The sequence below is a fragment of the Mercurialis annua genome, linkage group LG4, assembly GCF_937616625.2.
Source record: "Mercurialis annua linkage group LG4, ddMerAnnu1.2, whole genome shotgun sequence".
Lineage (NCBI taxonomy): Eukaryota > Viridiplantae > Streptophyta > Magnoliopsida > Malpighiales > Euphorbiaceae > Mercurialis > Mercurialis annua.
This window is the reverse complement of record NC_065573.1, coordinates 31,828,106-31,855,433: the sequence shown is the minus strand read 5'-3', so window position 1 is coordinate 31,855,433 and position 27,328 is coordinate 31,828,106. Positions and strand designations below refer to the sequence as shown.

At 30.7% G+C, this 27,328-nt stretch overlaps 3 protein-coding genes and 1 long non-coding RNA gene across 7 annotated transcripts; 3 read left to right on the top strand and 1 right to left on the bottom strand.

Moving 5' to 3' along the window:
- The first annotated feature begins 978 nt into the window (after nt 1-978).
- LOC126677327 (uncharacterized) lies at nt 979-6,921 on the top strand. Of its 2 annotated transcripts, XM_050371892.2 has the most exons (8): nt 979-1,070; nt 1,213-1,308; nt 1,423-1,908; nt 2,428-2,577; nt 3,132-3,224; nt 3,359-3,406; nt 4,775-5,205; nt 6,014-6,921. In XM_050371892.2, exons 2-8 carry the CDS (start codon nt 1,257-1,259, stop codon nt 6,638-6,640), a joined length of 1,887 nt encoding a protein of 628 aa, XP_050227849.1. In that variant the 5' UTR covers nt 979-1,070; nt 1,213-1,256; the 3' UTR covers nt 6,641-6,921. The 2 variants fall into 2 exon arrangements, with proteins under 2 accessions (XP_050227849.1, XP_055961620.1); XM_056105645.1 differs by lacking the exons at nt 979-1,070; nt 3,132-3,224 and having other exon boundaries at nt 1,152-1,308.
- A 4,509-nt stretch (nt 6,922-11,430) lies between these two features.
- Nucleotides 11,431-12,644, bottom strand: LOC126679065 (uncharacterized). 2 transcript variants are annotated; one of them, XR_008790634.1, is made up of 4 exons: nt 12,335-12,644; nt 12,154-12,224; nt 11,973-12,063; nt 11,431-11,871 (listed from the first exon to the last, which is right to left on the bottom strand). It is a non-coding gene; the product is annotated as an uncharacterized LOC126679065 (long non-coding RNA). The 2 variants fall into 2 exon arrangements; XR_007640793.2 differs by having other exon boundaries at nt 11,431-11,811.
- A 4,892-nt stretch (nt 12,645-17,536) lies between these two features.
- LOC126679168 (uncharacterized) lies at nt 17,537-21,851 on the top strand. Of its 2 annotated transcripts, none has more exons than XM_050374121.2 (8): nt 17,537-17,872; nt 18,568-18,823; nt 19,669-19,740; nt 19,826-19,893; nt 19,990-20,140; nt 20,945-21,025; nt 21,128-21,217; nt 21,426-21,851. In XM_050374121.2, the coding sequence occupies exons 2-8, from the start codon at nt 18,569-18,571 to the stop codon at nt 21,510-21,512; spliced, it is 804 nt and encodes a 267-aa protein (XP_050230078.1). In that variant the 5' UTR covers nt 17,537-17,872; nt 18,568; the 3' UTR covers nt 21,513-21,851. The 2 variants fall into 2 exon arrangements, with proteins under 2 accessions (XP_050230078.1, XP_050230077.1); XM_050374120.1 differs by lacking the exon at nt 17,537-17,872 and adding an exon at nt 17,873-17,957.
- A 992-nt stretch (nt 21,852-22,843) lies between these two features.
- On the top strand, nt 22,844-27,328 carry LOC126679047 (uncharacterized). The gene is made up of 7 exons (XM_050373984.2): nt 22,844-23,024; nt 23,272-23,343; nt 23,448-23,510; nt 23,585-23,632; nt 23,760-23,813; nt 26,434-26,500; nt 27,042-27,328. Exons 2-7 carry the CDS (start codon nt 23,275-23,277, stop codon nt 27,083-27,085), a joined length of 345 nt encoding a protein of 114 aa, XP_050229941.1. The 5' UTR covers nt 22,844-23,024; nt 23,272-23,274; the 3' UTR covers nt 27,086-27,328.

Here is a 27,328-nt window from a genome sequence, read left to right as displayed (position 1 = left end):
ATGCATCCATTTTAGATTGATTGGTCATATTCTTGATCATTTTTAAAATTTGAGTTATTTATCATTTAAACTTACACAAATAAAATAGATGAACAATCATTTTTAAAATCATTTATCATCCCTATTTATTTTTATTTATTTATTGATAGTTTTTTTTTTGAATTCAAATATATTGGTTAACAGTATATACTTAATTATTAAAGTTTTCATACTTTTTAATTATTATTTAATATTATTTTTAGTTACCAATTAATTTCATATTTTAATATTTATGTGACTCATTATATATATATTTAGTAATAGTTGAATTATTATTAATAAGGGTTAATTCCTAAAAAAATCACGAACTTTACACGAATTTTCATTTTAATCATGAACTTTAAAAGTTGTCATTTAAAGGCACGAACTTTCATTTTGTTTCAAATCTATCGCCAAAGTAAAATCCGGTGTATTTTATCTAACCAAAAATTCCTAATCCTATATACTCTAACTAAAAGATAATAAGATTTGATGTCGATTTATAATTCGAATTTTTCATTGATGGTTTATTGAGGAATTTAGTCAACAAAAATACACTGAAATGATAAATTTGAAACAAAATGAAAGTTCGTGCTTTTAAATGGCAACTTTTAAAAGTCATGATTAAAATGAAACTTCGTGTAAAGTTCGTGATTTTTTTAGAAATTAACCCTATTAATAATATATAATAATACTTTGATTTGAAAAATTATTTTAGTATGTGCATGAGTTTTAACTTTAGATTATGTTTGGCCGAATATGTCATTGTGAACACTAATTACCAAAGAATATAAATCCATATACTAAAGTGTAGTCGATGGCTTAGAGCTTAAGAATTCTATTAGCTTTAATTAAACTTTTAGTTAATTTAACTTAGAATTAGATTCCCATTTAAACTTAAACTACTTATACTTTAGAATTTAGATTACTTAAACAATATGTAAGGTAAAGGACATAAATATTTAGCCATCTCTCTATTCCAATTTGCATTTATTATGAGATAGATCAGAGACTGTAGAGTTTCACTAATAGACAAAGACCAGGTGTGACAGGTATATATACAATCAAAAGACCTTAGGTTTAATGTAATTGCTATAATAATTTGGTTCCTTGCATAAAAATTTACATTATCACTTACTTAATGCTTATCTTCAACATTATGTACATTCATGCCCTAATATTCATGCTTTTCAGACATACTTTATAACAGACATCAGTTCAGCCATACTCCATTCAAAATGACTGAGTTAAAGGCTCTGATTCAGGGGGAATCATCAAATCTTCAAGCAGGTAAATGTGTTTTTAAATCAAAAAAGCTCAAAATGATTTATTTCTATGAAAAAAACAGTGGTTACGCTACGAATATAATATTTTTGGAGTTTTAAGATCATTTTGAAAATGTAGAGAATGATGATGAAGTGGTTGATTTGCGACCTCTGCGCAAGGCTGTAGAGACAGGTGACGTGGATGCTGTGGAAGACTTCATTCACCGTCACCCTCATTCAGTACAGAAGAAGATTGCGAATTATGGTCGAACAGCTCTTCATATTGCTACATTGGCCGGAAATACGAAAATGGTGCAAGTTTTGGTGGAGTTTATGTCCGAAGACGACTTAAAACGCGTTGATAGAAATGGAGAATCGTCACTTATTTATGCTGCTACAATTGGATCGACCAGAATTGCGGAAATAATGGTGGAAAAAAGTAGTGATTTGGTTACTGTTGGAGTTCCGGCGAAGGACTCACTGCCGGTGACGGTGGCGTGTCACCATGGGCATAGGGAAACAGCTCGATATTTGTACTCGGTAACTCCGTTTGATTTGCTGGAACCAAAAAGTGGAGCTTATGGATCTTTGCTTCTTCATGAATCCATTTCAAGAGAAATGTTTGGTATGCTTCAATTAGTCTTGCTATTATACTTACGTACGGTTATATATATTTTCATGTGCTATTACTAAACTATGAACTTTTAAAATTTTAGTTATCTTTGTTTATATTTATACTTTAGTAATTTAATTTTTATTTTCTCAACAATGAGATGTTACTCGGTAAATTCATGCGAATTACAAGTAGCCGATGGAAAATTACGTGGCATTAAAATTTTCCTTTGCTATAAAAGTATTTGAGTTTTCGGTTATTATGTCATCGTATGTTTTAAATTTATGTGCGATTTTATAATTTTAATTAAGTAGGGATAATATTTTTTAATTTAGATTTATTAACTCTAAATTATACTAATAAAAGCGTTCAAAAGCGTGACTATTTAATTTTAAAATTAAAAGAATATTATCTTAGTTGATTAAACTATTAAAATGAGAGTTAATGATCAACATTTATTCACAAATGCAGAAACTACAATCATTGTTTTATTTTATTAAAATTGACCGTTAAATTTGTTTGCATTGCAAGATATATCATTGGATCTGCTGCAGCGATGCCCAAGTATAGCAACAACAGTAAATCATCTAGATATCAACCCTCTGCACGAATTTGCAAGTCTCAGATATTTATTCCCGAGTGGCACCCATTTCGTCTTCTGGAAGCATTGGATCTATTCCCGTGAGTACTTTTAAAATTCTTTTTATCACTTTAACAATTTAGAATTTTTTTATAATGAATTTAACCCGATTAGAAATTCAATAGTGATAACAATTAAAATAATGTCTCATTACCTGAAATAATCTAGACTCAATTCAGTTTGTCTCAAAACATTACTCCCTTTTTCTGAATAGAATTCTTCGTTTTCATAATTTTTTTTATTTCAAATTTTTTATTTATTTTTGATAAATAATAATTTTTTAAAATAAATCTTTCTATATTATCTTTATTTAAAATTCACTCATAAATTATTTATTGTTAGTATTTATTGTAATTATTTATTAAATAGTGGTAAAATAAGAACATTAATTATCTTTTCTTAAACTGTGTGAAATAGTAAAAGTGGACAACTCCTATCAGGACAGAAGAAATATAATTATTAAAAGATTCCTGCGTATATTTAATACTCATAGATTTCAAACATTTCGGAATCGGGATGAGAGAGCTATCCCACCTCGCCCCATCCTGGTTACTATATATAGTGTTTGATTGTTTTGAATATGATTTTATGGAAGGTATTAATGTGCAACTGCCTGCTGCACCTAGTGATATCCGAATACCCATTCTGCATAATAATCATATTCAACAGAAAAATATTGTAGCTCGAGGTATGATAAAAGTATTTTTTTCTTACTCTTTTTTAAGAATTTCATTAAACTCAATCTAATTTCATTATACTGCATTTTATAAATTTCTCATACAATTTTAACAATGTTCAGCCAATGTTGCTTTAACATGTCAGGTTTAGGGCAGCTGCGGAATCTCGTCTCAAATTTCCTAGATTTTTTCGGTATGTTGCATCTCACTTTCTCGATTATTATAAGAATTATTGACTTTTGGAATTACCCTACTTTCTCTTCAATGCAATTTAATTACCCAAATTCAAAATCTTACAAATTGATTACTATAATATGATTTTAGTGATTCCGGCATATTTTCAAATGAAATCCAACATATTTATGTCTATGTAGCAACTGAGTTTTACCTCTAAAATTTTAAATTTGAAAGAATGGAAAAGATGATATGGTAAAGAAAAATGAAGTATTGTATTTGTTGATTTATATTGAATAAAAAAAAGTGAAGCATAAACCGACTGCCACATAAGAATAAATTGACCTAATTTTATTATAAATCAGCCAGAATCGTTAAAAGTATAGTATGGTAATTAATTTGTAATATTTTAAAATTCGATAATTAAAATGTGAAAAAAATATAGTAATACTCAAAATAAATTACCTTAGTCTGTTCATCACTAGAATTTCATTTGTCATCATTAATCATTCAATAATACGTATCTTATTAAATTAGTTTTATTGACCATATGGGAGTCGATAAGATATCACACAAACTTCCTCTAATACTTATAAAGTTTCGAGGAATAACCGAAACACGGTTCTGAAAAAGCTGCAGTCAAATCCGAAGCTTGTAACTAACCGAAATCCCGTCTAGAGAATAAGGTACTGATCAAGCTTCCTGTACAGCTTCTTGTAAAATAAGTAAACCTGCTCCTTGACATCATTAGGGAATAACAGTTTGGTGGTTTTTTGTGATTTGTTGAAGAAGGTTTCAGAATTGATCATGTTGAGTGTATTCGCTAAGATAGAGATTGTCAATTTTGTGGCCTATATTTTGACGTAGCCGGTTCTCACCGGTTTTAGGTCCGATTGACTCTCAAATACCTCTCTAAAGCAAATCAGCCCTACAACCTTTTCTATCTAGAGGTCCAGTTTGTAGGTTTGGTCGTGAAGCGGAATCGTTCCAATTTTATAGTGTTTGATTTTCGATTGGGATCAGATGACTAATCTATTATGGTTTGACGCTTAAATTGTATCTGAATGGTTCTAGTATAAATATAAGTGATAATCAGATTATAAACTCATTACAAACATATAAAATAAATTCTCTCTATCTGTGCACGTAAAATTTTGTTTGATTGTTCTTTTGTTTTGTTTTGTTTTTTGTTTTTTCTGCTGGGTTAACTAGGATATTACATGGGTTTTCTTTAATCATATGTTTATCATTAATTAGGCAGATAATCTTTGAGATAAAGTTAAAAAGGTTGTGATAGAATTTTAATTAACTATAAAAAATGTTATTTTATTTGTGTACAATATCTGTTTTTTGTCTAACTTTCTCATTTTTATGCTTCTACACGAAGGACTAAAGCAGATATACGAAAAGAAGCTGACTCATGCATATGCTTTCAAAATCTTACATATTATGTGCGAACACATAAAAACTATAGAACCCGATGACTTCAGGAAAAACGGAGTGTACTTATCGTTCTTCGTTGCAATTCGAGAAGGAGTAATTGAAGTTGTGGTTGAGATGATTAAATCCATTCCCAGTTTGGTGTCTGCTCTTGACAATAATTTGCGAGGAATGCTGATGCTTGCAGTTCAACATCGCCAAGAAAAAATATTTAGCCTTGTTCATGTTCTTGATATGTCCAAGTTTATGTCGATTTCTCATCTCGACAAGGATCGGAACACCATGTTGCATGTTGCAGCAAAGTTAGCACCTTCTCGTCGACTTTCACGCATCTCCGGTGCAGCTTTGCAGATGCAGAGAGAGCTGCAGTGGTACAAGGTCACCTTTCTTACCTTGCAATAAGTATTTCTTACTAGAAAATTCTTACATATATAGCCTAAATCCGACCAATCAGAAAGAATAATAAATAAAAAATCAATTCGTAATTGGTTCTATCTATAAATAATGTATACATTTAAGTACATCATTCTCATTCGTGACAATTAGTAGTAAGCAAACAATCAAGTCGATTAAAATCTAATTACGTGAATTAATCAAGATTGTAAATCAAACTTAATAGAAATAAGATCAATAAGTTTGGTTTAGCTGGCCTTTTGCTCAACTCTAATGACGAACACACCTACATAATCGATTTCAAAATTTTAATAATAACATAGTAAAGGTAAAATAAATGATATAATATATTCACAACTATGATTAAAAGTGCCATAAGTAGTTTTTTTTAATTGACAATCTTTTTTGTTAATTTGCAAGTCATGACAATTACATATTTATTAAAGAAATAAAAATAATGCAGAGTCTCTTAAGTCATTTTATAATAAATTAATTCAAAAAAATAATAATTCTTTTATAATAATAAAAATATTTTAAGAATAATATATAAGTTATAGATAATTTTTTAGAATATTATGTTTTTTTCTTTAATAATGGACTAATTTATAAAAGAGAAAAACCAGAAACTAAAAATATCAATTAATTTTTTTATTTTTCATTAATTGAACATATTTGCGAAGAATAACAAAACTGACTTTCGAAATAATTTACGTACGTAGTAATATTATGCAACATTATGTAAGCAAACTTGGTTAATTAGTTTTGATATAGTTGATTGGGATTCTTAATACAGGAAGTTGAAAGCATTGTGAATCCTTTAGCAAAGGCATATGTCAACGATTTTGAGCAGAGACCTGGAGATATATTTTCATCAGACCATTATGAATTAGTCGCAGATGGAGAAAAATGGATGAAAGATACAGCAACTTCATGCACAGTCGTCGGTGCTTTAATCATCACTATTATGTTCACCGCAGCATTTACAGTTCCCGGCGGTAACCATCAAGAAACCGGTTTTCCGATCTTCTTACATGAAAAATCATTTAGGATCTTTTTAATATCAGATGCAATCTCTCTGTTTGCTTCGTCGACGTCGGTTTTGATGTTCTTAGGAGTTCTTACGTCGCGTTATTCAGAGGAAGATTTTCTCAAGTCTTTGCCCACGAAATTGATCATTGGTCTGTCGACTCTTTTTGTTTCTATTGCGGCCATGATGGTTTCTTTTTGTGCGACGATTATACTGATGCTGAGAGATCAGTTGAATCTTGTTATGCCGATCGTTCTGCTGGCTAGTATTCCGGTCAGCCTTTTTGTTGTGCAGCAGTTCCCGCTCCTTGTTGAGATTTTTGTGTCCACCTATGGACCCGGAATTTTTGACCGGAAATTGAAGTATTGGTATACTAAGCAGCCTGTCACCTAGAGTCTTCTATATACATGCCACGTAGGCGCCACATAGACAAAGTGAAATCAAATTGAGAGTTGGACATAATTAAAACCAAATAATTTGTTTTTGGCCAAAATCGACAAAATTGAAAAGTCAAGACTTTTATGAAACTTTTATAAAAAGTCTGGCCTTTTTACGACATTTAGCCTTTTTTTATTTACCCAAACTCTTACACATGTAACTGTATTCTAATAATATTTTTTATTTTAATTAATTGTATGTAACTGTATTCTAATAATATTTTTTATTTTAATTAATTAGTTGGCCATAATTAAAACCAAATAATTTGTTTTTGGCCAAAATCGACAAAATTGAAAGGTCAGGACTTTTGTGAAACTTTTATAAAAGGTCTGGCCTTTTTACGACATTTAGCTTTCTTTTATTTACCCAAACTCTTACACATGTAACTGTATTCTAATAATATTTTTTATTTTAATTAATTGTATATACAATTAAATTTAAAAATAATATTAATTGATTATATAATAATTTATTGTTCAAATTCAATTAATATTAAAAAAATAATTCTATAATAAAGAAATTAATATTTGCAAAAAAAAATTTCGGTAAGCCCATCCGGTTTTCAGGGCTTCGCCCCGACTAATTCGGATCCGACCCGCGTCGCGCACCTTGCATGGTGGGTGAGTCTGCCAGTGGGAATTTTCTGCATTCACAAGACTCGAATCCGAGACCTTATTTAAGCGATACAAGTCGTTTTCCACTTGTACCAACCCCCATTGGTTAATATATGTAATTTAATAACTCATCAACACTCATAATTTATGGGTATTCATTAATTTAAATAAATTATAATCATTTTTTTTAGAAATAATAAAATTTATAATAAAATATAATAAAATATATTAAGATTTTGTTGCTACCAGGTTTCGAACCTATGCATGACAAGGTACTTAACTATCATGCCGCACACGATTTTTTTTTTTTTGGTTCAGGTCAGTTCTTGCATACCACTACACACTTATCACAAAAACTTTTATTTTTTTAATAATTGAAAAGGAGAGAGCGATTGTGGGAGGATTTGAATCCACGACCTGACAGTTTGTTGTCCAGTGCACTTATACCTATAACTCATTGGTTACTTATCACATAATTTTCTCGTCTGTATTGATACGATTACCGCAAAAATTGCTTTAGCCCACAGACACAAGCTACAATTAATAGCCTAATTCCATCACCCTTCCTCCTTGGAAACTTCATTAGAGTTGAAATTCACAACTCGTTCTCCATTGTTAACCGCGGGGGTATGAACTCCAAAGCATTGTTCTCACTTCTTGAACGTTATTCGTGAATATATAACTCCCTTCAATTCTTAGGGTTTTCAACTATTTTCTCATCCACCTTCATAGCATGTTCGATCGCATCATAATCAAACATAATTAATCGATTTTTTCATAGAAACTGAATCAATCACACAAGTAAAAGCTACAACTTATTTTCCAATCGAGTTATATTTCAACATCATTAGGTCATCAGTAACCTAACACTGCATTAAATATCATCGTCAAGAATTAATTGTTGAGAAAAAACTTTTTATGGTCTCTTCTTCTCGCCATTTGTAGCATATTGCAATAACCGTTACTAACTTGCTCTAAGAGAGAGAAGAAGAAAAAATAATTGTCTTTTCCTTATGTACTTTGTATTATTCTTAATACAAACGTTTTTAGTGCTTATAATCTTTCATTTGCGCAAATTTCTTAACTAAATTGACATGATGATCAGTAAATTGACATGATGATCAGTCTAATTAATAATTATCAAATGTGTTTAGTTATGGACTCAAATTTTAAATTAAATTATGGAAAGAGATATTTTAAGTAATGAACTTTTAAACACATTATGATACTAGCATAGGTAGATTTTATTTTGACCTAATGACATTATATGATATGTCATTAAAATAATGTGGATAATAAAGTATACAAGCAAGGTAAAGTGACGGAGGAGCATATATTTGCTGTTTTAGCTTATCAAATCTAATGAAGATCTATCTATGATTAAAACATTTCAGTTGGAGCGTTTTAATAATACTACCAATCTTTTGTATAACAGCTAAAGCCTGGCATGAATGAAAAAAACAAACACAATTATTAATTTCCAATTATTATTACTATTACATTTTTTATTAGTATTATAATTCTTTAATGTTCGATTAATTCACAATAAATTTAACTTGTTTGGGGGTAAATAGGCTAGGGAAGTTGTACTTTCCGGAAAGTAGCAAATATTTTTCACTTGGTTCAATTTATACATTCTACTTTTCGGGAAGTTGGATGTTTGATTTCCCTTTAACTAGGGAAGTAACTTCCCTAGTAAAACCCAAAGAAGTAGAACTTCCCTAACACTTTTATTGTATTTTTCTAATTTAACCTTAACTTTTTTTTTTCTTTTTAAATTTATATAAAAATTATCATAGAACATTTTTGTCTTTTAATTAAAAATTAGTTTCGTACTTCCCGAGAAGTAAAAATCAAAACAAGCAATATTTATCAACTTATTGAGAAGTTAACTTCCCAGAAACTATAGTTCCCGAGAAGTTAACTTCCCGGAAATTACTATAAAACGAACCAAGCGAGGCCTAAGTCAAAGTACTCATGATAGCCAAATTGCAGTTATTAAGGATTAATGATTCAAAGTAAATATCAAAATGATGCTCTAAGATATATCATACTAGTACGAAACCCTCGCGTTGCTTCGGTATAACTATTTCTAAATTTAAAGTATAACAACTAAAAAAGATAATACACAATTTACAAATATCTAATAATAAATGCGTAATAAAAGATTAAGTAATAATCCATAATTAACAATTAAATATAAAATTGGTATTATCCTACACAGCCTATGGAATAAAATATAAATAAAAGCTTAAAATTATTAACTACTAATTAGTACTTTCTCCTGAAAAACAATCAATCTCAACATGTCAAATCCAGGTCAATTGGGAAGATAATATTAAGACATCTGTTACTTATCAGATTAAGAATCAAAAGAGTTCAGTTCAGGCAAAGCTTCGACAAAATCACTTAAGCGAATCCAGGTTGCATGCCTTGGCAGACTTTTAAGGGCATATTTGTTTCTGAAACATGGAAAGAACATGAAACAAACATCATAAGTAATGCCGCATCAAAATATTATTAACGATCTGGCTCAAATAAAATTTGTATTTTCCTCAAGAACCTTTTCAGTTTGTGCCTATTATTCATAAATTAAAGAACTCCATAAAGTAAACCCAAATTCGTAAGTGTACATTAATTTAAGCATACGACGCTAGGAAGAACTCCCAAGAGACCAACTTAATTTGTTGGAGAGCTTCATGCGATAGATACTTATACATCATATAACGTATGAGTTTTGCAGATATTCATAAAAATTGTAAAGCCGGAAATTGGATGGGGAACCTTTTATATTCAAAACCAATTCCAAAATTAGCTACCTCGGATATATTTATTAGTACACATGCTCAAGAAAATAGATAGCAGCAACAGGTTTATAGATTGCTAGTCAATGAGTTTATGCAGAAAAAATGATCAATTCAGAAACACAAAAGGCAACATAATCAGAAAACAAAATATCGAGGTACCTTCTTTCATGAGTCTTTCCCTTCAAATATCATATCGAGGCGCAAGCCAACATAAAACTCATAATTAACAGTCTGGTGATATTTGTTAAAACTGATAATGAATTTGCTTATTCAGAATCATTATCCTTCCACATTGACATCATATAAAAGCTGAAAATTAACAATGACAAAGTCTCCATGCCTATTGATGGTAAAAATCCTAAGGGACTAAAAATTCAACAGATGCATAGTAGCACACAAATAAGTTGTCGAATGAGAAAATGAATTACCTATCAGGTTAGTCAAATCCAAATCTAGCCTCAAAATAAAAGGACACGGCAACCAACCATGCATCACTATGAACTGCAACCAATAATCCTTTTTTTGCATTCCATCTCTAGCAAAATAATACCCAAAGAAGGCTATGGATGTTCCGGAGGCACCTCTTCAGCAGCCAGATTGATCCTACTATTCATTGAAAAATCCATATAGGCAAAGGTAATCCTTCTCTGCAATCAAGAAATTGACAGAAAAATAAATTTAAAAGCAATTGAACATGAATTTTAGCACAAGAACTGAAAGGATTGAAAGCCTATGTTCTATCTAAGTTAAGATTGAATATGTGCGAGTGACATTGGACAAATGCCAGGACGTGCCTTAAATTAAATGTAATTGATGAGGGGAGCAAAAAGAGTAAACTAATAAAGAAGCTGCAAATATTTTTAGAAATAAACTTTTGATTTTTTTTTCATATGCGTGGCTAGCATCATTGTTTTAAAAAGAGCTCATCCACATCATCAAGTTGATGCATTCCAAGATCATTACACTGAGATTAGTCGCATAGAGCAATGCAAATGTCCATACACATCAAAAATATAACTTTCTTCTTGTTGTTTTTGGAAAAATTAATCAATTATTCACATTACAAAAAAAATTGCCTGCCAACGATGCTAGCCACGCATACCTCGCACAAGCATTAAATATTAAATATACACAATACAACCAAATACAACCAAACATGAAGAGGGAAAAACCAAAAATATAATCTCTGACTAACAGGCCACAAAACACATGAAATATAATGATTAAGGCAAGAACTCAAAGACAGACTTTTAGACATATGGCATGAGGAGCTTAACAGATTGCACAACTTACCAATTTTTGTAGACATCGCACCGACAGCCTGCGAAAGATTCAAAGTAACCAATGATACTGTCAATTTACATTATCAAAAAAAAGCTCTTAAAATTCCGATGAAGGACAACGCAATTAACAATATGGTAAAGATTTTGGGTGTCGGGCAAGACCATTCTTATAATCCATATAAAGCAAACAAAAATGTTTTCTATAACCTTGAGCCCATTCAAATTTTTCCATCAATGCCAATGCACAGTATATCCACACATCTGCTCCATAACTGCTCATTCGATTTTCATATAACCAACGCTAAAATGCATCAAAATTCTTTTATTGAACCATAAATGAACCATATATTCATTGCATTACATCAATAATGAAGAAACTCACTTGATTGCCTCAGTTTATCATCTAGCACAATCATTAGATTCTGAAAAAATAGCAAATTTTCAGTTTATCATCTCTCGTAATCGTCCACTATATAAAAATGCTGCGCAAATCAAATACAATTTGACTTCAATACCAAAAAAAAAAAACTAAACAAATTGAGCTCAAAATTGTATATAAATAGCCAAATCAGTTTATAATTACCTCTTTCCCAGTAGAAGTGTGCCATTTATTCATAAAATACATCTCGATTAAGCATTTTGTACAGGCATTTGCATGTTATTGGATCAATTGCCTACAAACATTATAAATTAATTTATGTGCACTTTCCACAATAAAAAAAAGGTATTCTTCAAAAAAATACAAAGGAGGAAGCTAATATGACCTGCTAAACAGTAGAAGATCAGCTTTCTCAATAGTAGTGGCGTCGTAAATCATAGTTTACTGTATTCCAGCCTGAAAGATTAAAAGATAATTAAAATAGAGTCTGAGATATTGAGAGCAGTACTTCTATCATCACTAATTCATGAAAAACAAAAAAGTAAAAGACAAACTAAAAGACATACATGATTAGGTATTAAAGAGAGAGGTAGGGAGATAAAAAAGAGAGGTCGACAGCAAACACGTCGAGGAAAATAGAAGAGGATCAAACTGAGACGTGATCGGTAAAGACATGTTCGACGCCTGCCGCTGATGTTTGAGTCAGAACTAAAGTTAGAGCAACCACTGTGATCGCTTTCAACATCCATCTGTGTTGTCTTCTTCCTTGACGGATCTGTGATTTGATGAAGCATAAATATCTTCTTCAAAGTCGACGGAGAATGAATTGCAAGAAGAGGCGTAGGTAGAGAGGCAGCGATAAAGAGAAGACCACCGCTAAACGTAATTTCATTAGAAAAATAAAATTGAAGGAAAGGGTACGGAGGCAGTTATGCTAAATATCAAGGGACAGAGTTGGAAATTTAACCCAAAAACACTGTTCAATGTACAGTGTTTTTGGGTTCTCTTTTATAAGATAGTATATAGATTGTCGTTTAGGTTCGTGTGTGGAAATTAAACTCTTGCTCTACAAAAGTTGATATATGCTATTTGTTTTTTTTTTATGAATACTGTAGATTACATAGATGTGGCCTTTTTTGTTCATTAAAATTGGAAGGGTCCTAGTCCAAAATCAAACTTTCATGACTTTCATGTCGGCAAGAGATAGATTTTTAACTTTCACGGATTATTAAACATTTCAATATTTGATGAATAAATTTGAACTTCAATCTTTTTCTAATAGTTCAATTTAATTTGCATCACATTCCTTAAATGTTCTTTTTCCGATTCACTCATTAAAAGAAAATCACTAGGAGTGCGTTTGGATAAGGGTGGATTTAAATTTGGATTTAGATTTGAGCCAAATTTTTTGTTTGGATTGTGAAATTTGTTGGATTTGAATTTAAGTTAAATCCAAGTTAATTTCAACACATACAAAATTAAAGATTTGAAATGACTTCTATAACCTATGGATTTCAAACAATCTCATTATTTTTATTATATTAAAATTAACTGATTGAATTTTATTCAGTCAAAAATCGACTATAACCCGATTCGAATGGAAAAAAAATAGAAATTTTCATCCGGTTAACATTTTTCCGATTTTTTTTTCAAATTTTTTTTTGAGGCAGAGCATGTTTCTCCTTTTCCGAGATACCTGCCGCCGCTGTCCGACGGTAATTTTTTCCGGAATTTTTTCTGAAGGATTAGGCTCCTCTTCTTTCGAGGTACCCGCTGCCGCCGTTTGGCAGAAATTTTTTCCAAATTTTTTTAATCCCGATTGGAATGGAGAAAAATTAGAAATTTTTATCCGGTCAATAATTTTCCGATTTTTTTTTCAAAAAAAATTCTTGGAGGAAGAGCATGTTTCTCCTTTTCCGAGATACCCGCCGCCGCTGTCTGACAGTAATTTTTTCCGGAAATTTTTTCCTGAAAGATTGTGCTCCTCTTCTTTCGAGGTACCCGCTGCCGCCGTCTAGCGGAAATTTTTTAATCCCTATATTTTTTCCGGAATTTTTTTCGATGGTAATTTTTTCCCGATTTTTTTGAAGGATTAGGTTCATCCTCTTCCGAGCTAACCGCTGCCGTCGTCCGACGAAAAAAAAATTGACAATTTTTTTCTGTTTTTTTAATCCACATATTTTTTTTTGAAAAATTTTTTCCGAATTTTTTTTCCTGGAGGATCAGAATCCTCGTCTTCCGAGGTACCCGTTGTCGGCGTCCGATCGGAAATTATTTTTAGACAAAAAAAATTGCGAATTTTTTTTAATCCATATAGTTTGTTTGAAAAAAAAATTCCGATTTTTTTTCTTCAGAAGATTAGGCTTCTCCTCTTCCGAGGTACCCGTTATGGCCGTTTGACAAAAAAAAATTCGACAAATTTTTTTCCGACAAATCTATTGTTCGGATAAATTTGATTTTATAAAAAATTTGTTTTTTGGTTCGATTTTGAACATAAAAAATTTAGTTACATTATAACACAAATCAAACCAAAAAAATTAACCGGTTCGAGATTTTTTGAAAAAAATTATTATTTTCAAAATTTTGATTTTATTGGTTTGGTTCAATGTAAAAAAATACATTTTTTGAACTATTATTTTAAAAAATATTATTTTTAAAAAATAGGAAATAAAAAATTAATTATTAGTTAAATATTATATATATTGAGAGTTCAAATTTTTTTGTTTATCCAAACAATAGATTTGAAATTCATGAATTTGAAATGTAGGATTTGAAATGTAAAATTTAAAATCCGAATTGGTCCATCTGATTAATCACAGTTAAAAAACTTAGTTATAGTAATTTAACTATAAATATCGGTGACTACAATTTTAAGAAGTTATTATCTTTAAAAGAAAACGTTATAATTTGATTCCATTCTTTAAATCTTAAAATCGGTGCTAAGCAAAGTGCTATGATTGTTGGTGAATTTAATCAATTTTCTCCTTAAATTTGCACGAACAATTTGTATCAAAATTAATTTTTATTAAATTAACCCATAATTTTGTTAAAATCTGTTAATTAATTAAACTTGTGATCAATTAATCCAAATACTTGGTCAATTAACGTCTATGTTGTTCTCAAAATTACCGCATTTAATCTAATTGTACCCACTTTTTTAAATTAAGAGTTGTTCTTACTCTAAAAAAAGTTTAAATGTGTCTTTTGTAATTGACATGCAGTCTAATAATCCCCTAATATTTTAAAAATACTAAAAATTAAGATTGTGCATTAAATATGAAGAACATTTTAATAAATTTTTCAAGTGGTTAAGTTCAAATTTCAAAAAAATGGGTACAATTGAAATTAAAAGTTTAAAAATAGAGTAAGATCGGCGATTTCAATTTTTTTAGATATAAATGAAAAAAGTTGCAGGACTAGGATATTTTTTAATAAAAAAAATATTAACTGATTTTATTTCAAATTTTAGAAAAATAATAATAATTTTATGAAATGAATATCTTTTGAAAAAAAAAAAGAAGATAATTATTCTATGAATAAAGTGTCAATGCGACCCCTAAACTTGTGATACAGAGTCATCTAACCCAATTTATACTTGTTTGAGCAACTAACCTCAAAATTCTTCATTTTTGGATCAAACAACCCCATAATTATATTTTTAAAACGCGTAAAATACAAATCGGAGGGGAGGGATGCAAAAAAATAATTAGATACTTTCTTAATTGTTGCGATATAATTATTCTAAATTTATTTTTTGAAAGAAAAATATAAATTATGGAGTTATATTTGACCCAAAAATGAAGAGTTTCGGAATTAGTTGCTCAAACAAATATAAATTGAGTTAGATGACCCCGTGTTACAAGTTCAGGGGACGCGTTGACCCTTTATTCATTATTCTATTCAATAGATGTTTTGTAGTGTACACCAAACACGAAGAAAGTGTAAAGTAATAAAATATAGAGTAGTAATTGAACCGTCAAAATAGCGATAGAAAAAAAAAGAATCACAGTGACGTGGCTCCCTCGATAATGGATCGACACTATAAAATATTTTGACATATGCACTTGAGTGTCCCCCTATCCATATTCTATCGTCTTTATGTTTAAATAATTCCAGCACTCGTATTTTCGAAGAAATAATTTTTTTTGATACAAGAGAAGAGGCAAACGCCTAAATAAAACTACGCACAAATATGCCTACAATAAGAAACGTCATGAAGATCATGCAAAATCCATGGCTCAAGACTCCTTGGCACACTTTCATGCACCATAAACCCTATCGATTCACCATTACCAATAGACGCTAGATGATCCGCTCCGAAATTCCCCTCTCGATAGACATGAGACACTTGAACTACCCAATCTTTAGCTATTAAAGCACGAATAATTTTATACTACTATATTTAGTATTGTTAATAAATTCTATAAATTTTATGATTTTATATTGAATTTATTTAACATTTATTTATAGAATTGATTATATTTTTTAATAAATTTGATGACATTTTCAATTACATTTTCAGTGCATGAATTATTTTGATAATGATAAAAAAATTCTAATGTCCAACAAATTGATATAGAGAGTACATAGAAATAGATGTTTTTTTATGAATAGAAAAAGATGCTTTTAATAAATTAAAATGTTTTCTTCTAGAAAAATTAAAATGTTTAGTCGAATTAAAATGATTTTGAAAAAAATATTTATTTTATTTAAAAAAATATTATATGTTTTGGAATATCAAACAAAAATGTTTATTTACAAATGAATTTATTTAGGAATAAATTAAATTTTAGAATAAGGATTAACTAAACACTATATCGAAAGATGATCAAATTTATATTTTGTTAATTTTTATTACAGCTAAAATGAAACTATTTTGAGAAGTCTGACAATTGCCACTTGATGGTTAAGAAGCGGATTTGCCCCCTATAATTAGATAAAAAAATGAATTGCTTAACGTTGTTTTTTTCAAATCTTTTTTTATCACCGTCATTTTAAAAATATACTCCCTCCGTCCCGTTTAAGAAGGCACATATCCCATTTTTATTTGTCCCATCTAAAAAGGCCATATCGTATTTCCTGTGCCAATTTATATTGAACTTCCACTTTTATCCTTTTAGTTATTTCAATATGTATTAAATGCAACTCAATTTACAATAAATCTATACTATTATTAGGAGAAACTACACTAATAAATAGGGCTAGACATGATAAAACAAAATATTGTCTTATTTTATTAATCTTTATGCAAAACTCATTTGTCCCTTCTTAAATGGGACGGAGGGAGTATTAAATATTGACCCTTTTAATTTTAATAAATTTTAAATTTATATATTTTTTAAAAATATATTGTGTCCTTTAGTTTCAATTTCTGGTTGTGCTATTGTCTTTCATAAGGGACATTTTATTATTTTTTATAATATGTTTTATAAAATAAATATTATTCTGTTTATTTATTATCTTTGAATAAGTCACCATCACTTCCATCCGACGATTGGATAGACAAATTACATTAAAGTCAAAATAATAATAAAAACCCTTTTTTTTAAAAATATAAACATCTTCTTTTATTCTAAAATTCATTCATATAAAATTTACAAAATTAGATGATTTAATACAATAATTTTCCTATTAGTACGTATTAATCGCCTGTAATAGATAAAAGGATAATATCTAGTGATTAATTACTTACATTTGATGAAGACAATTTCAGTTTTAACAAATTCAGATATTACTGTATTAAGCAGGACAATGAACAAAATATCCATTTATACCCTAAAGCTGACGCGAATAAGATAAACAATAAAAAAGTATCGTACAGAGAGAGAGAGAAGGCGGGGTGGTGGTGGCGGTCGTGGGTATCTGATTTGCCGTTAGAATCTCTCTCTTTCTCCCTTCTCTTTATATTTTATTTCAAAATGCCATTCAAATTCTTTTGTTTTTGTTCTCTGGGTTTGGATTATGTTGAAGATTAACACCAAGAACACTCAATCTGTTGCTTCATTTTGAGAACACAATTTACAAAGAAGAAAAGGAAAGTTAAAGATTGTTGCTTTCTTCTCTTTTCAGAAACACCCTAAAGATATCCCTTTTTTATTATTCTTGTAAGCCTCCCTAATTCTTAACTTTTATGAAATTTCATAAGTTCTTGGTTTTCATTATTTGTCATCATAATGCTTACTGTCAAAGGTCTCAGCTTTTTTTCTCTGTTCACCTTTTTAGTTACTTTTTCTTGCTGGGTTTTCATTTTTATTATATGGGTTTCTCTGGTTCATGTGCATGTGTTGGTTTGTTTTTTATATCTTTATTGTGATGTGGGCATATTTTGAATGTCCATTATTGTATTGTGGTGGTACTTTTTGATTTTTTTTTTTTTTTTTGCAGTTGAGTACTTCCCTTTTTTGTTAATAAACTGTCAATTCCATTGTCTTTGCTCACATGGGTGCTATAGATTTCTTATCTTATGTTAGGTCCTCCCAACTTCTTATGATGTTTAGTTTTTGATCAAATAAGAAAAAAGACAAAGTAATCTTTTGTTGATGTTGTTGATTACTTAGTTACCAGATCTTGAAAGACTAAGCCAAATGTTATAAATGGGAATGGCCACTGTAGATTTATTTGTTGAGCTGCTTTATGTGCAATACTGTGTTCTGATTTGAGAAGCAGGGAATTTAGCAATTACCTGAAGTCTTGGACTTCGGGTGTAGGAGATGATACTAGACATATGTAGTTGGACTGGTTCTTAATTATATGTTCTGTTTTTGAACTTTTCTAAATTCTCGTGTTGTGCAACTTGAAGGATGGGGGATCATTTTGTGTTGCTGGTTGATCGGTTGTTAACTGAATCCACACTTGAAGCTACTATTGAGGGGAAAAATCACTGGCAGCAAGCTATTCCCTCTGCAAGCGAAGACGCCGCCACTGACTTTTCGCGACATAGTATGGATTTAGAATTTCCGTCGTCTTTAGGGAAGTTGGTAGAATGTAGAATTTGCCATGATGAGGATGAAGACATTAATATGGAGGCACCGTGCTCTTGCCGTGGCAGCTTAAAGGTGAGTTCAAGTTGAATCTGTAGAACTTTTTATTGTTTTTATGTGGCACCATTTTTCTTCTGAAGTCAATGTAGGTAATAGAGTATTTGTGATAGGTTGACGGAGTATTGGTGGTAGGGATGGGAGCGAGTTGCAGAAGTGGTAGAAGTGAATGTAGGTAATAGAGTCAGCTGATCGTGATTATACAGGTTTTGATGCCAGTATATTCTCTAGAGTAAATATGATTACAAACTGATTAGATGTTGTAAGTTGTTTTACAATTTTTTTCGGACAGTGAAATAAAGCCATGAGAATTAGAAAATAAATGCTATTGTATCCTATCAACTAGATCTTAAAGTAACCGATAGCGATGTCTTTTCTTATGAGTTATGAGTAGAAGGCCTTAGATAGAATTTGATATCATGTTATTGGAAGGTTAGCAGAGATTATGATGCTGCATATAAACATCAAATCAGACAGTTTTCAAAATTGACTTGTTGAATTTGGTGTGAATAATGTGACTATAAATACTAAATAAGTAGGCTTGACAGATTGCCCTCCCATTTCTATCTAAACTTATTGTTGAATGACTCGAGTAAGATGCACTGTTATGCTACAAATGAGGGTTCTCTACAATGATCGTTTCGGAAGTTAAGATGGCATGCTTTTATATATGAAAGAGTGAAATTTATGAGTACGGGAATTACATTAATTTGGTGGTAAGAGTAATGCGTGTCATGTACCATGACACTGTTGTATAGATATGATGATACTTGTGGTTTATGTTTTAGCATGTGAGTTTTTGCTGTCGGTTTTGGATAGAAACAATGAACTCACCAGTTTCACATTAAATTTATGTGTTGCAGTATGCTCATCGGAAATGTGTTCAGAGGTGGTGCAATGAGAAGGGCGATACTCAGTGTGAGATCTGTCACCAGGTGCACCATTACACACCTCTCTTGATCCCCTAATTAATTTTTAATGTTCCATGTTCCTGAGTGCTTTAAAATTGCTAAATGACAGCAATATAAACCTGGTTATACAGCGCCACCTCCTCTATTTCATTATGGCGGCATTCCTATGAATTTCAGGTTTCTACTCTTACCTATATTTGTTCCTAAGGGTCTCCCTTTTGTTTTATGTTTGAGTTACTAATAAAATGAAGGCATCCTGTGAGTTGTTTTCAGGGGAAATTGGGAGGTATCAAGAAGGGATCTTCATAATCCTGGATTGATAGCAATGGTTACCGCAGACCGTGAATTTTCAGACTCCGACTTTGATGAGTACTCGGGTCCCTCTCCGAGTAGCCTGATATGCTGCCGTATCGTTGCTATTATTGTAAACTCTCTCTCTCTCTCTGGAGCACATGTGTGGCTTTACATGCTCATATATTACATCATATCATAGCTTCTATTTTATTAAATACATCAGTAAATGCAATGAAAATGGAGCTATTAGATCTGTTGGATTAGAAAATTTTCCTGAAGTGTGGAGATGTCATCAATGTTTCCCATCCTTCACAATTAATGTTCTCATTAAAAAAGATAAAGGTTCCAAAAATATTTGTAGCTTATAAACTATAGCAGCATTTTCTCATGATTTATTTTCCTTTCATTTTAATATTTTCCCGTAATTTGGCCTCTGGAATTTCGTTTTAGCAGCATGAAAATATGTGATTTTGTCCTTTGGTACATACAGGGCGTTGAACAGTTAATAAATACTGTTAAATTAAATCCTTTGCTCAATTCAGCTGCTCTATAGAGATTAATCTGTATTTTGATCCTCTTAAGGTTTTTTTCCTGAGTTGATGAAAACTTGTCATTTTTATTTACTTAGCTTTGTTTCTCCATCCACCGGCTTTCTCTCTCTTCCTTTTTTTTCTCTCTTCCACTCCGAAATAATTCACCACTCATGTATTGTTAAATTGTTTTGTTATACTTGAGCGAAGAAACAGTTTATTTATAGTTCAAGCAACTATAATGGTTTCCAAATGTGCGTAGAACTTATAACTAAGGCTAAACCATTTAGTCGACACATTATCATTATGGCGTGTTCTGGGAAAATGTTAGTATAATTTTGGTTTACTGACTAGATCCTGCCTTTGTTTTAACCTCTAAGCTGTATATTCTCATTAAATGGCAGTTTATGGTTCTTCTGGTTTTACGCCACACTCTTCCTATAATTATAAGCGGAGCTGGAGATTACTCAATGACATTGTTTATGGTAAGAATGGGGTTACTTAATCATTTTTAAAGACTAAGATTTAGTTTTGAAAGTGCTGCAGAAGAGTATGTATCTTATGTACATGCATGTTTTACGTTGCAGTTACTAGTACTGAGAACCATCGGAATACTTCTACCCATTTATGTCATGGTTAAAGCATTCACCGCTATTCAGCGTCGCCGTCAACAGCAGGTCAGTGAAGATTCTCGCTTTTTTTACTTCTGCGTATATTTATTAGGCTAACTTTTGCACTCGAAAGCACATCATCTGATAGTCACCATGAACATCTCCATTATACATCATCTGTGCTGATGCTGAATTTGATTATATTTCATTCAACGTCAAGTCGGCTGTGTAGTTTATCCTTCCGTTATTCACTTTCTACTATTGTATGCTCCAGGATCCTCGTTTGGCAGTTGGTGCATCAGATGAAGAAAATGATCTGCCGCAGACTCGAGCACAGTCACGATTTATTCACATTCGGTAATTACCACGAGTTTCAGCCAAAGGCTTACAAGCAGTGTACAAAGAGGCAATCAAATCACGGAGCTGTTAATATACTTGGAGCTGAAGAACAAAGGCGGGGCATTAGCATCGTGAAATTGTGCAGTCTTGCTTTTATCAGTAGAGCAAAATTATCAGAAAATGAATGCTTCAGCAAAATGGATATTAGTATATGTACAGTTAGCTATCAAAAACACGGTACTGTTTATGAGAAGTGGAATCAAATCAAGAAAAAAAAATATGAATAGGATGTCAGAACTCAGAAGCTTAATTATAAGTTTACAGAAAAATTAAATGGAAATATCAATTTACAGAATGAAAATACTAATTGACAATGCCAGCAAAGAGAATTCCTGATATGATATCACTCACATTTGAAATTATATCTTTTTTTTCTAATTTCTAAAAATTATTACTCACTCTGTAGTAGAGACTGTAGTGTCATTCACTTTCTTATTATTATACAATTTAAAAGATATATAATTAGATTTTTTTTTTTGGTAAATTTAGTTTACCACGTCATTCATAGCTAAATCTGTTATATTATAACACATCGTTAAATAATAAGTAGACATTTTTTAGGAGAATTATTTTTGACATAAAAGAATCTTCCATTAGTTTCAAGTTGTTATAACTATAAAATAAAAAAATAAAATAAAAAGTATTTCTAATAACATAACATGGAATGCTTGAATAGTTATATAGAGAGTTTTTTTACATATTGCATATCAACGCTTCATCTTTTTAGCGATTTAATCCCATTTATTAAAACGTTACATTACACATTTCACCTTTCAAATTTTGGCATTACGTACTATATTTTATATACAAAATGCCGCTGTTTTTGTACACATTTTATAATTTTATATTTGATTAAAACCGACTATAGGCTACATAATATTAAAACGAGAAATATTGGAATGTGTGATGCAACGTTTTAAAACATTAGATTAAATCTCTATAAAAGTTAAAAGTTAAAATTTAAGAGCGAACAACCTTATATTTATAATGTTATTTACATATTATCATATAAATTAAAATTAAAATAATACTTATCTAATATAGTAAAAAATATATTTTTTAATTTGTAATAGAAAATAAAATTTAAGTACTAAAATAAGACATAAAAAAACTTCAGACAATACTCGTATAATTTAAATAAGAAATTCAAAAGAGAAAAAGAAGAGATCATAAACAAACGACGCAAAGCGAAGGTACTAAAATTTGTAACATAGTTCTTGTTACACGCTACTTTTTGTCCTCTCTTCATCATCCTCTTCTTGTATTATTTTAATTTTTCCTCCAAATCCAAATCCACACCATAAATAAATAAAACTATAAAAAGCATTCATTTCCCTTATTTTTTCTCTTCAAAAAATTAAAATAAAAAAATAATGTTCATCTTTTAATTAGTCCATTTTATTACATCTCAATCCCAATCTCAATCTCTGTATTCAGATTTCACTCTTTTTCACAGCTACATCGATCGAATTAGGTAAGAAACCTAGGCCTTTATTCTAGATTTTCTTGATCTATATGGTTATTTTTTTAAATTTATATAAATATGATTTAGCAGAATTTGAGCTATCTTAAACTCAAATTTAATAGTAATTGTTATGTGATTAGCAAAAATTTAATTTAATTAATCGTGGATTTTCTGCCTTTTCTAAGACAAATTGCAAGAATTGCGATCTTTATATTATTATAATAGTTATTAATTTATGAAATGGTTTTGTTTGTAGAATATGTCAGGCATGGAAGGTGTGAACGATGAGGAAATTAAAACTACTTCAATGCCTTCATCTCAAGAAGAGGTTTCCTTTTTGTTTTTCATTTAATTTAATTTCAATCATTTGATTTCTTGATGCATTTTTAATCAAATTTAAGTTGGGTAATTTAGTGATTTTTTATGTAATAGGAACAAGCTGTAAAGAAGAAATATGGAGGAATCGTCCCAAAGAAACCACCTCTAATTTCTAAGGTTAGTATTTTGGTGGTTATGTTTTCCTAGGTTTATTATAATGAATTGTATTTGATTTTGTTTGTCCATGTTAGGATCATGAAAGGGCATACTTCGATTCGGCTGATTGGGCACTTGGAAAGGTATCATGAAATTGTATTGATTTCAATCTATTTTGTTTCTTTTTTTTACTTACATACAAGCTGATGATTTCATTTGCTTTTTCTTTCTCTTTTTGTAATTTTTGTTTTGTGATTTTTATGATGACAGCAAGGTGCTGATAAACCTAAAGGACCGCTTGAAGCTCTTCGACCCAAATTACAGGTATTGATCTTTTTTTCCTATTTGCATAATTGCATTATCACTTCTAGATAATAAGTGTTTTAATGCTTACAATAGTCACCGGCTTATCCTTGGTTTAGTATAGGATGATACTGGTACTAGAATTAGGGACTTCTGACCATAAAAATATTTAGGAGGCAAAATGACTATTGCAATCTCCAGTAGGTAGTCCTGTGTACAGGGAAACTATAGGAGAGAAGTATCCAATTATCAAAAGAAAATGAGAAATGAAATGCCAAAAATTGGAATTTTTGAATCAAAATTGGAGAACTTTCTAACTCGTCAGTCTTTGGTACAGTAATTTAATTGGAATATGCAACTAATCTTATCTTTAGCAAAGACGGATAATACAGTAAAGCTGTAGAGTGCACTTGGAGGTAGAAAAATCCTTTAGTGAAGTTTGTTATGGTATTTGAAAATTTGTCTTTCACATGAGTACTGGGATAGCTTTTCTGGATTATAGATTATTGTTATAGATCAGTACCTCTTTTTGGTGGGATAGGTATGTGAGAATGGACTTTAAAAGTAGCAAATCCTAGTGCCATCTAGTCTGGTATTTTTTAGATTTCTATCTTTTTGGTTTTGTTGGTGACTTGGTTCTGTAAGATACATTCTGTATTTCCTTATTTTGCATGGTTATATCTGGACTTTGAGACTTTTGCTATTTTCTTTTTTTCTAGTGATTTATAAATTTTGGGCTATACTAGAGTTGTTTTGCTATTTGGCTTTTTGCAAATAGAGTGGTATGTGCTCTTAGATGATCTTTTAAGAGGGTATGGTTAAAGGTAACACTAGCTACTTATTGGTGTTAATAAGACATTTGAAAGCTGGACCAGGTTCTCTCGAGAGGGATTTTCAGCAATGAGTCCTTATTGAAAAAATTAACAGAACTTGGAAGATGCTTTAGAACATGATTTCATAAGAATTAAGTCAGTTCTATGAGAAGGGACATTGAATTTGTCAGCATTGCAGAAGTAATGTATATGTAATGGTTATTGGTAAGGTCCAACCGAAGCGCTCATGATTCGTGGAACTGCTCTCAAACTGTTGGATTCTAAAGAAGAATGGTAAGACCAAGGAATATTGATCAACTTTCGCCTTTCTTTCAGTTGCAATGGCTACAATTAGCCTGTTTTGTCTTTAACTCATGACTTGCAAGTTACAACTATTTGGATAATAATGATTGCAATCCATCCTTGGAAAAGATTTTGTAAGGATTTCTCTTATGGTTTTGGTAGGAATTTTCTGATTGAAGTATTTAGAATCCTGATTTCTTAAGAGTATCTATTTCTTGATTTGAAGACTTTCCAAAATTGAAGTCATGTCGTTAAAATTTGCGTCCTCTTCAAATTCCTAGAGAACAATCATTGTAAATAGTTGATCTATCATGGACATCTTTTGAGACTATTTGATCTATCATGGACATCTTTTGAGACTATCTCTAGACATGATAAGTTTCTTAAGATATGCACACAAGCTGGAAACTGTAAGTCTTGAAGCTGCAACTACAGCATTTATATCAGTAAAGATGGACAAAACATATCTGTGTACAAGCTGATAATACTATTTAGCAACGGCTAGCATCCCAGTCCAGTGTTCTAGATAGAGAGAAGAAAGTGAGAGAGAGAGAGAGAGTGGGGGTGAGAGATATTTTCTTGTTATTTGTTTCATTTCATTTTCTGAGGTTATATTTAGGCTTAATTTTACTAGAAAACAAAAAAAGAGAAGGGTTGTTGCTACTCAATTCATTGTTAGATAAAAAGTTCTTTGAATTTTAAGCTCTATTATACATTTCAAAATTTTAATTTTAGTAGTTTCAATGAACATTCATTTTATTAAAAATGGAAGATGTATGTGATAGCGTAGTATGTCAATTAGGAAGATAAAAAAAATTGGTTTTTTATTATATAGTAATGTTAATATGTTATTATCAAATGACGGTTTTGTGTTATTTTTTGCTTCCCCCCAATCTCCCCTTCCACCCCACCCACCCGTCCTGGTTGTGACTGCAATTCAAAATTCTGTGTCAGAGAGTGCCATTTTCAACAAAGCTTTACTATTTTAGTTTATGCAAGGATGATAAACCATTACTGCGTATTGTAAATATGGTGAACGAATGCCATGTTGAATAGGGATATCTTTGATTGTGCTTACTATTTTTGAAATGCACTGATTTTGAACCCTGAGACTGTGTTCAGTCTAAGCTTACAATGTCTTTTTTTTTTAATTCTGAAATGCTGATTGGACATCTGGTCTTGGTTTAATATGGAAAGCAGTATCCCTTTTATTACCTTCAAGTGCATTTATCACTGGATTGAATCTCATATCAAATTATTTACAGGTCTAGTTCTAGAATTAATTTTAATTTAAATAGGGTGCAATTACATTGAGGTCTAAACTGTTGTTTACTTGGCGTTTCTTTTGCTAGCTTCATAAAACAACCCAATCATTCATTCATTCCTTTCCCACCATTGCACTTGCTGGATATCATTCTTTAAAATTAATTGCTGCACTGCGTTGTCTATCTGTTTGATGATCACGACGTGCATTCTACATCCTTTTTTGGTGCTTATTTTGCGTTGTTTCTTTGGGCGATCTTTAGCCTACACAACAGCAGACACAGCAGACACGGTACAGGAAATCAGCATATGCTCCATCAGATGGTGAAGGTATGTATGGTCATTATTACTTGCATCAGAGCTTTTTACATTAAGTTTGTGCCTGAATACAAAGAAAGGTTGCTTGTGAATTGCTTTTAGAATCCATTTTTATCCTTCGTTTGGTTCAATTCTATTAAAAATTTATTTCATTTGCAAATGAAATCATATAGTAATTCATTTGACTTAAATATGATTAATTTTGACAGAATTTAAAAAATAGAGTTACGAAATGAATTTCTAAGTAAACCAATCGGAACTATATATTTTTTTGAGAGGATCGGAACTATATTTATTTATAAATGAATGCTACAGAATTTATTCAGTTCATTTGAACCAAAAACACCAGTAATTATTCATTTCATATAAACATGACTAGTTCTACACAACTCTAAAAAATAGAGTAGTAAATATATTTTTAAATGAAACAATCTAAATTATGTTTATTTATTAAAGAGTCTTATAATGTTGCAGAATTCTTTTGTATCAAACGTACTACTAAGATGTCTATTCTAAAAAAGAGAGAAACTTATTCATTGCTCACCTTATGCAGATGCAGGAAGTGCTCCAGCCGAAGATTCAACTGCTAATGATTGAGGAATTCTTATCAGCATTTCTGTTCTCGTGAGAAATTCTGATTGTTATTTTAAGACCTAAACAGGTGATGATGAGTCATTTTCTGTTGTTTCCACAGAAATAAAGTTTGGATATTGCCTAAATAGAAAAAAAATGGTCATTTTCATGAGTTGAGTGTATGAATTCTGTAACGGTAGCACACTATAATTCAAACACCTTTATCAGTCTCACGAAATGCAGTGAGGCCAGATCGGTTCATCGTCA

Bases quoted from the DNA above. Each gene is read 5' to 3' on its own strand.
- LOC126679168 (XM_050374120.1), top strand. From the start codon at position 17,899: ATGAAATTTCATAAGTTCTTGGTTTTCATTATTTGTCATCATAATGCT. The intron at 19,741-19,825 runs GTGCACCATTAC...GCTAAATGACAG, and splicing joins AGTGTGAGATCTGTCACCAG to CAATATAAACCTGGTTATAC. The intron at 19,894-19,989 runs GTTTCTACTCTT...AGTTGTTTTCAG, and splicing joins GGCATTCCTATGAATTTCAG to GGGAAATTGGGAGGTATCAA.
- LOC126679047 (XM_050373984.2), top strand. From the start codon at position 23,275: ATGTCAGGCATGGAAGGTGTGAACGATGAGGAAATTAAAACTACTTCA. The intron at 23,344-23,447 runs GTTTCCTTTTTG...TTTATGTAATAG, and splicing joins TGCCTTCATCTCAAGAAGAG to GAACAAGCTGTAAAGAAGAA. The intron at 23,633-23,759 runs GTATCATGAAAT...TTATGATGACAG, and splicing joins CTGATTGGGCACTTGGAAAG to CAAGGTGCTGATAAACCTAA.
- LOC126677327 (XM_050371892.2), top strand. From the start codon at position 1,257: ATGACTGAGTTAAAGGCTCTGATTCAGGGGGAATCATCAAATCTTCAA. The intron at 3,225-3,358 runs GTATGATAAAAG...TTAACATGTCAG, and splicing joins GAAAAATATTGTAGCTCGAG to GTTTAGGGCAGCTGCGGAAT. The intron at 3,407-4,774 runs GTATGTTGCATC...TTCTACACGAAG, and splicing joins AAATTTCCTAGATTTTTTCG to GACTAAAGCAGATATACGAA.